Source organism: Muscardinus avellanarius (assembly GCF_963383645.1).
Source record: "Muscardinus avellanarius genome assembly, chromosome: 5".
In the NCBI taxonomy this organism is placed as follows: domain Eukaryota; kingdom Metazoa; phylum Chordata; class Mammalia; order Rodentia; family Gliridae; genus Muscardinus; species Muscardinus avellanarius.
This window is the reverse complement of record NC_137790.1, coordinates 80,074,485-80,084,004: the sequence shown is the minus strand read 5'-3', so window position 1 is coordinate 80,084,004 and position 9,520 is coordinate 80,074,485. Positions and strand designations below refer to the sequence as shown.

Below are 9,520 nucleotides of genomic sequence, written 5' to 3'. Positions count from 1 at the left end.
TCCAAATTCTGATGATGGATGGCAGGCTCTTTAATAAATTGCTTACTGATATTATCTTATCATTGAGCCAAGGAATTTTTTCTCCTACTAGAATATATTTGCTTTGGCAGTTTGAAAAAAGCAGTAGTCTTTTGAGTGAGCCGGCAGAGGATCTTAACACAATCACATCACATTTTATCTTCTGCTATAAATATTGTTTTCTTTTTCCCCAAGGGTGGCTATTTTGCCAGAGGATAGAGAACCACTTATATATGGTTTTCAAAGGAATGTTAAGAGCCCCAAAATTGTTAGGGCTGACATCTAAATTCATATTCTTTTTCTTATGGAAAAAAAAGAAAGTAGGACATTCAATGTTTAAATTGGAGGGAATACCTCCATCTTCTCACACTGTGTAGGTGTGGGTGGGTAGGGAGAGCAGAGTAGGGGGGTGCTCTTTACTCCTGAGCTTTTGCTTGGAACCTGCTTGCATTTCAGCAGTACACGGCACTCCATGAATGATGTGGGATGCTATTTCTGCAGAGGTGCATTGTTTCCTCTGGATTTTGAAGTACTTCAGGGATATGACCTTTTAACCTTGGCAAGAGATCATTAAGTGTTTCTTTCAAGTGCCATTTTTAGAAAATAATATCCTGTCCCACTTTTAAAGACTTGCTATAAGTCAAGGGCTGTCATCTCATTCTTGCATTTTATTGGCTTTCTGTTGAACTGAACAAACTACTATTTAATACCTCTCCACAAAGTTCTTTGTGGCAGCAGGGAAAGAAAGATGGGGTTGTGATGTGTCCACACTAGAATGTGGACCTTGGACATTGGACATGGTAACATTTCCCCACAAACCACACTTCCAGCCAGTAACATCCTTCTTTCATCATTGTCAAAAGCATGCCATTAAGTAAATAAAACAATCCAGCAATATGGGCAAGCATATGATAAAGAAATTAGAATATGGTACCAACAAAGGTCTTGGACCTATGAAACTGATTTAGAACTTACTACACAATCAGAAATACTGGTCAAGCCACTTGCAGGGTTGGTAATGACAATAGAAAGGTTGTGAACTACAGTACCAGATAGCAGAGTATTGTGGGGTGGGGGAGACAGAGAGAGAGAGAGAGAGAGAGAGAGAGAGAGAGAGAGAGAGAGAGAGAGAGAGAGAGAGAGAGAGAGAGAGAGAGGAGAGAGAGGAGAGAGAGGAGAGAGAGGAGAGAGAGAGAGAGAAGGAGAGAGAGAGAGGGACGGGAGAGAAAGAGAGAGAGGGATAGAATCTCTTCTCTCTCTTCTCCCCCCCCCCCCCCGCAGTACTCTGCTGTCTGGTACTGTAGTTCACAACCTTTCTATTGTTGGAGAGAGAGAGAGAGGAGTGAGAGGAGAGAGAGGAGAGAGGAGAGGAGACGCTATCCCTCTCTCCCTTTCTCTCCCCTTCCTCCTCCTCTCTCTCTCTCTCTCTCTCTCTCTCTCTCTCTCTCTGTGTGTGTGTGTGTGTGTGTGTGTCCCCCTCTCTCCCTTCCTCTTTCAAATGGTGCCAACTCTGTCTTCAGTTAATTCCCAAACTCTTTCAGCCTCCACTGGTTTTCTGGGGAGATGTGTCTTCTACCAGGTAACAAGAGCCAAAATTATCCTCCCTCCACACATTCTTTTTTTTTTCCAATTTGCTTGGTTTTAGCAGTGCTGGGGATGGAACTCAAGGCTTTATATATGCTAGGAAAGTGTCCTACCACTGAGCTACAATCCCAGGCCTTTTTGTTTTGTGACAGGACCTAAGTTGCCCAGGCTGGGCTTGAATTTGAGATCCTCCTGTCTCCCAAGTAGCCGTGAATACAGGTATGTTCTACCACATGCAGCCCTTTCATTTTTATTTTAAATTTAGGTCTCTGTTCCTTTATTCCCAACTCCTAAATAATAGTCAATTAATAAGCAGTTTTCTAGAATTGTTAAATTAAGGTGAGACTGGAGCAATGTGTTGCCTTTCCCCAAGTGTGCTTAATTTTCAGTAAGGAAGTCTGCAGAGGGCGAACCTTCACCCACAACAGGAGACTTGACTTTGGCAGAACATTTTCCAGCGACAGGGAGTGGAATTTTAGACCAAGAACCTCCCGCGGACCTCAAGTCAGATCTTTCTAGAATACTATGGACATTTCCATTCCAGAGGGCTTCAAATCAGATCTTTCTAGAGCACTCTGGACATCTCCATTCCAGGATACCTTCATAGCTTTGCTGGATAAAGTCACAAATGCCCCTTTTAATTTCTGAGTTCATTCTCACATTGGCACTGTTGGAAGATTCAGTAAACCTAGAAATGAGCTCTCTGGGAGACCCTCTTTCAAAATTAAAAGACTAAAAAATAGGGCTGAGGGTGTAGTTTGGAGGTAGAATTCCCCTGGGTTCCATCCCCAGCCCAAATTAATTAATTAATTAATTAATAAACTAATTAATTAATAGACTAAAAAAGTGAGCTCTCAGAGTTAGTCATAGGCTCCCCATAAAATGTCTCTGGCTGCTCAACACCATTTGGCAGCTCAAGGATGCCCAGATTGGTTTCCTGTAGTTGATCTGATCTTATCCTTTGCTTTGTGGTCATGTGCATTGTGCTTTTATCAAATGTTTTCCAACACCAAAAATCTTTCTTTGAACATATTTTATCATGTTCCAAAAAAGAAATGTGAAATAAAGATAATCATCTACTAGATACCTAATAAGTTGTTGGTCAAACTAGAAAGAAAAAAAAGTACTTTTATTGAGTCAGGATTAAAAAATATTTCTAAATGTCATACTGTATCAATTTCTTTCTAAATGTCAAATTATTGAATGTCACACTAGGGAACCTGAGCTATGATATTTTTTATGTTGATATACATTTCCTAATCATAAGGTAAAATATCTTTGCTAAAAATTTTTTATGTTGTTGGTAGCCACTAAATTAGACACATTTTGAAAATGATCTCGCTCAAAAGAGCTTCAAAGAGCGAAAGAAAATGAGAAAAACTTAAAAAGCAGATGAAATGTAAGAGGGCTTATTTGTGCTGCTGGCTTGAGTGACAAAGTTCATGATGCTATCTACAGGTACACATTGCTAAAATGTTGAAAACATTTGTCAATCCTAAACATTTCAGATTGTAAACTAAAGGTCATCTTATACTGAATCCATATATCATGGTATTAAGGATGTTAAAACACTCATGGGATGAAACTGGTTTTAGTTAACCAGCAATTAGTCTTGCCTATGATGGGTTGAAATAGATTTTTAGCAAAATTGCGCATGAATGTTACTATCACCATTAACCACATTATAATGTGAGACTATAATGGACCAAGTGTAAAAATATTCATTATTCTAAAGAAAGCTTAATAGATAATTTTAAATGTTCACCAGAAAGAAATTTCCTCTCAAGGTCAGAGGGCGGTATATACATACATCTATATATTAAAGGTAACTGTTTATACAGACTCTATTTGTAAAAGTTGTGCCCTTTTTGTGATATTTCGTGTGCATCTTAGATGATCTAAATAACCAAAACATAAATTAGGTCATAAGGTTTACTAGCAACCTGAGAAAAGTCATGGTGTAGATACAAACATAATGGGTTTCTTCCCTGAAATTGTTTCTTAAGATGAGCACTGTTGCCTGGCATGGTGGCATATGCTTGTAATCCCAGTATTTGGGAGGCCGAGACAGGAGGATACATGTTTGTGGCCAGCCTTAGCTACTTAGGTCCTCTGCAACTTAGTGAAAGCCTGTTTCAAAATAAAGCACAAGCAATGGGGTTGGGGTATAGCTCAGAGGTATAATGCCCCTGGGTTCAATCACCAGCACCACACACACACACACACACACACACACACACACACACACACACACACACACTGTTGAGGTGAGCTAATTTTTAGACTTAAAACCTGAGGTGTTTATGTGTCTCTGACAAAAAGCAAATAAGATATCAAACTTTTTAAAGTGAAAAACACACTTTAAAGAATTTAACTAGCATTGTGACCTTCTCTGAGACTTCTAGCTCCCTGGTTCCATCCACAACAGTGAACTTTGGGAATTGTCAAACTTTGGTGGAGTTTGCTTAGGTCCTAGCTATGCCTGTGCTAGGTTTGTATGCAATTACCACAGATCTTGTACACTCTCCATTGCCACACAAGACTTGCTATTCAGTGAAGGTTGATGTTTATGAAGTAAATGTTAACTCTTGTTTCTATTAAACCATACCAAAGAAGCAAAAAGGAGGAATTTAATGGCATTGATGGCATTGCTAAAAAGGTAGGTATATCCATGTTCTTTACAAGTGAATGTAAAGTTTAAGGAAAATTGTGACAATATATCAATAACATTTCAAAGACCAAATATTTCCTCAGTTTTTCTTTTTTTTATTGATGTTCCAAGTTCATTACCATAAGAGCTGTGCATTTTAAGCAATATGGTACAAATAAAGTTTGTTAAGAATGAGAAGACAAGAAATGCATTTTTTCCCTCAATAGTAAAGAAGACCGTCAAACTGATAAATTTAAGGTCCCTTGTTGCAAGGCTAAATATATTGAGAAAGGTGCTTTGAATCCTAAGATGGAGAAGAGACAAGATAAGGGTAGACCCTTCTCACCTCTTCACAGTGTTTTAATTTTGGGGGAAAAGGTGATGCCATTAAACATGTGTGGCATTTCCAATTACAGTCTGGTCCAAAAATGCTGTTCTTTGTTTTGACCTCCCAGTTTGAGTTTTTCTTTGGGGATCTGTTCGGGGCTTTCATATCCTTTGTTGATGTAGCACCCATTTTTGCCATCTCTTGAGTAATCTGTTCTGTTCACTGGAGGCCAGGTGGAGTCTTCTGCCAGCTTTCTTTGCCAGCACCTATATTGACTTTTAGAGTAGAATCCAAATTCTTTCTTGATCAAAAGCCACAGCTCTCGATTTTGAAGGATGGCATCCTGGAAAATCAAATGGAAAAAGCAATCAAACCATTATGCACGTGCAGGTTTCCGGCAGCCAGAGGGCTCAATATAGCTCTGGCCCAGCTTCCTTTGGGTCTAGTTGCTGCTGCAGCTGCTGCTCTTTCTTCCTGCAGTCCCTAATTCTCCTCTTAAGAAGTGAGAGGCTCCTTCTATATGCAGAAATCTGCTGGAAGCCATGGCCCTCACCTCTACAGATTTCCTAGTTAATACCTGGTTTGTGACTCACTCAGAATTCTTTAACTGCCAGACTGAAATAATATCAAGAAAAGAAAAAGTAAAAGCATTATCTTGCTACCTAACCATGAGTCACATACAAGATTCCAAATACATTTTGTTGACTGAATAAATGAACTCTAGCTATCAAATCTTTTTTGTTTTCCATTTTATTAGTTGTCTTTTTGTCCATGTGCTTATGCAATTTTATAAACTTCTATTTATAATAATAGTATTGGTCCAATTTTGCATTCCATGTCTGTTTATACTAGACTTTCTGACATACACAATTTTTATGTAATTGTATTCTCTTTAAAATTTTTATTGTGATAAGAAGCCGAGCACGGTGGCACATATCTGTATTACCAGGACATGCGAGGCTGAGACAGGAGGATCTCAGGTTTGAGGACAGCCTCAGCAACTTACTGAGGACCTCAGCAACTTAAAAATAAGCTAGTGCTTGTGGGGGTTGTAACTGGATGCCTTTGAGGATAGGGATTGACAAGAATGAGCATGGCTTCCCTTCTCTCTTCTTTAAGAAAGCCCTCCTGAAGTCAGTCCTCCCCTCTAAAGGTTCTCATTGAGTTTTAAGATGCAGTGTCACCTGGTCTCAGCTCTCCGGGATGACTGAGAATATTAGAGAAGTTCAATACAATGCTTTTATGAGAGGCAAAATTAGAGTTAATTTGATATGTTGCTTTATCAGGAGAAGATAGCAGATTTTCAAGCTGGCTTCAAATAATTTCAAATAATTCTTCAGGGAATTTTCCCGAAGAGAACATACACAGCTTTTTAAAGAACTCTTAATAACTACTATTTGTGTGTGTGGTGGAAGGGGGGACCAAAGTAATTGCTCTAAAAAATGAGCATCTGCTGAGAATGAGGCTCTTTATTTGTTTAGCTCCCCAGAAAACACACAGAAATTATGCACTGCCATACAGAAATTACCTCTACGAAAAAGGCCACACAGAACTGGACAAGGGCTGCCATCAGGATCGAAACTCTCCATGACGTGATGGTTGGAATGAACTATTGAGAAAGAAATACCACTGTTACGCTTCACATACCTTACACTTTGAAAATACACACATCAATACCTTAATTAATGGATATGTTTGCAATAACTCTCCGAGTTGGAGGATGGGTATTTCTTTCTCCACTTCACAGATGAGAAAACTGGAAATCAGCCCCTTGCCCAAGGGCTCCCTGGGAGCAGAACCAGAAGCCAAAGGAGGCTGATTCCCTGGCCTGTGCTTTCTTCATGGCTTGATGGGGTGGCAAACAGAGCTTATGTGTCTCTCTTAATTTTTATTCTTTAAAACATAGAGAAGGAGTGTAAGGTTAATGCATTCATCTATTAATTGTATTGCTTCTCATTTTCTCAGAGCAAAGTCTACTGAGAATTTTTTTTTTCAGTAAAATTGACATATGGGTAAAAAAATCTAAGCACTGAGACTAGGTCCACATATTTTAAGCAAAGGTTCCTGGCCCCAGAGCTTTATGAAAATATCACTCACACCCTTTTAAAGACTAAAGGGTACAGGATATACAGTGATCATCACATCCCCATATTTAATACATGTGACAGACACAGCTTCCCATGTCTGCATCTGTAGGGAAAGGATGCTTACACAGCCCCATTTTTGGCTTCACATAGTAGAATTTGGATGGATGACTGAGCTCCATTAATGTCTGTTGTTGTTGTTGTTGTTGATGATGATGATTATCATTATTATTATTGGCTTTGGGGATTGAACCCAGGAGCACTTTACATCTGAACTCACCCCTATCCCCTCTTCTCCTCTATTTTGAAACAAGATCTCACTAAGTTGTTAAAATTTTCTAAATAAATTGCTGAAGTCAGCCTGGAATCTGCAATTCTCCTCTCTCAGCCTCTCAAATACTGGGATTACAAGTGTGCACCACCAGGCTGGCTTCCATTGATGTCTATAACTACAGACATAGTTTCTAAATTCTTACCTTAAATTGTTACTTTATTCTTATTCTGATATGGGTTATATTAAGGTAATACTTGGTTCACCCCCCACTCCCCAAGTTGAGATAACCTTTATCAAGTTGTGAAATACAGCACACTGAGTGAAAGGGATGACTGGAGAAGGTGGGTCCGATCCTAATAGAGAACCTGGCCCATTATAATCTCCCTGCTGCCACTACCTGGATCAGGGATGCTCTTCTCTGGCGCTTGACCTAGGAGTCACTTGGTTCTGAATTACTTACACAGTGGTCTTTCCTCATAACTTCTGAATGACTTAAGAGCAATGACCACATCTTACTTGTCTTTGTAAATCTGGTACCAAGCATGCTCGGGAGATCTGTGATGTTTGGTAAATGAATGAACAATCTGAGCTTTTTTCTTTCTTTCTTTCTTTCTTTCTTTCTTTCTTTCTTTCTTTCTTTCTTCTTTCTTTTTTTTTTTTCAGTGCTGGGGATGATGAAACCCAGGGGCTACACCCTCAGCCCTAATTTTTTAGTCTTTTAAATTTTGAAACAGGGTCTCACTGAGTTGCAAAGAGCCTCACTAAGTAGCTGATGCTGTCCGCCAACTGTGATCCTCCAGTCTCAGCCTCCCGAATACTAGGATTACAAGCGTGTGCCACCACGTCCACTCTGAGCTTTCATTTCTAATTGTGTCTCCCTCCATAGCCTCTGCTCTCACATTCTTCTTGCCATTATCTAATTAATCTATCTTAAATGTCCTCCTGAGAAACCTTTGGTGACTCCCCGATGGTCTTTTTTGAAGTCTGAACTTCAGTGGCTGCCTTGGCTCACGCAGCCTTCCTTTGCTCCTTCTTTTACCTCATACTCCACAGTGCACCACTTCAGTTTTGGCCAATAGTCTGGCACGTTTATAAAGCACACCTTGCTTTTAATGTTTATCTCTGCCACCCTACATACTTTGCATTTCCAAAACAAGAAGCTCTTTCAGCTCCCTTGCCTTGTGCCTAGGTTGATCTAAAACAGCTTTGTCTCCTTCCTAGCAAAACCCTGCCTTTAACTCTGGACTCCAATCAAGTTGCATCCCCTTCATGACACCTCCATGACAGCCACAATCTGCAAGAACTCCTTCTGTGTTTTTCCAGTTTCACGTTTATATTTTTTTCAAGCAATGATGGTATCAGGTGGCCATGCCATCCTTTCACTTAAGTATGTCTCATCTTCATTTTTTTTTTTTTTTCGGTACTGGTGATGGAACCCAGGGGCATTCTACCTCTGAGCTACACCCCCAGCCCTATTTTTTATTCTTTATTTTGAAACCGGGTCTCACTGAGTTGCAAGCGGTCTCACTAAGTAGCTGAGGCTGGCTGCGAACTGCAATCTTTCTGTCTTAGCCTCCCAAATGCTAGGAGTACAAGTGTGCACCACCACACCCAACAGTATGTCTCATCTTTACAACAAAACAATAGTCTGAAACTCAGGAACCAATCCTTTTCTGTCTTTCATGTCTCTCACAATATTAGGTCCAAGAGTAGGTTCAATGGCATCTTGATGAGTTTAATTTTAACTCAGTATATTGTGGACCAAATGATATCTACTAATATCCATAACTATACCTATGTAGACATCCATCTAGAACTTCATATAGTCAATGTCTGATGGAACATGATTGGCATGCAAGTCTCCTTTTTCTTTCTTCTCACAACTACATTATTAATAATTTGTATTATAGGTTTAAAAAATAAATGAAGAATTATTAATGTATTTATGTTATTGTATTGGCAGAACATGGCAGAATAAAGTATCCAAACAGAGAACAGGATAAATGTACCCAAATGATAACATAAATAATATGAAAACCTATGTGAGATATGGAAATAGGATCACAATATTTAATGGTCAGAAAAATATGGTGATAATGGAGTTGCAAATAACAAGGTAAATATGGTCCATAGCACAAATGAATCCTTATGAATGTATAAATAGAAGAAACTTACCTCCATTCCACGGTATATATCTTCAAAATCAGAAAACATAATGAAAATTGTGAGGCCCAAGGCAGATATCAGCAAAAATGAAAATTTATCTGAGAAAACACCAAGCATTATTTTTATATGCTAAAAGAATGTTGCATATAATTTGGCACACATTGCAGAATCAATTCTCTCTAGTGGGCAAATATTGGATATATCTTCAGATGTTTTGATATATCCTCATATGTTTTTAAATATGTTCTAATGCTTAGAAGATAAAGGTGACATCTTAAAATCTTTCTTCATAAGACTGGGTGTAGAAGGTTCATCAAATGAATTACAATAGTCTCCATAAAGGAGTTCTCTTGACTGGATTCCTGGGGTCTGGGATTCCTGTGGTTACCAGCCCACTTGAATGATCATGATGGAGG

General features: G+C 39.0%; 1 protein-coding gene across 1 annotated transcript in view; it reads right to left on the bottom strand.

Annotated features, from left to right (window-relative positions):
• Nucleotides 1–4,662: 4,662 nt before the first annotated feature.
• Nucleotides 4,663–9,520, bottom strand: part of ATP13A5 (ATPase 13A5) — a gene marked incomplete at both ends in the record, with an annotated part of 111,463 nt that continues 106,605 nt past the window's right edge. The window contains 3 exons of the mRNA XM_080696678.1: nucleotides 4,663–4,923; nucleotides 6,109–6,189; nucleotides 9,114–9,202. Of these exons, the coding sequence (XP_080552804.1) occupies nucleotides 4,663–4,923; nucleotides 6,109–6,189; nucleotides 9,114–9,202 (431 nt within the window). The remainder of the gene's footprint in view (nucleotides 4,924–6,108; nucleotides 6,190–9,113; nucleotides 9,203–9,520) is intronic.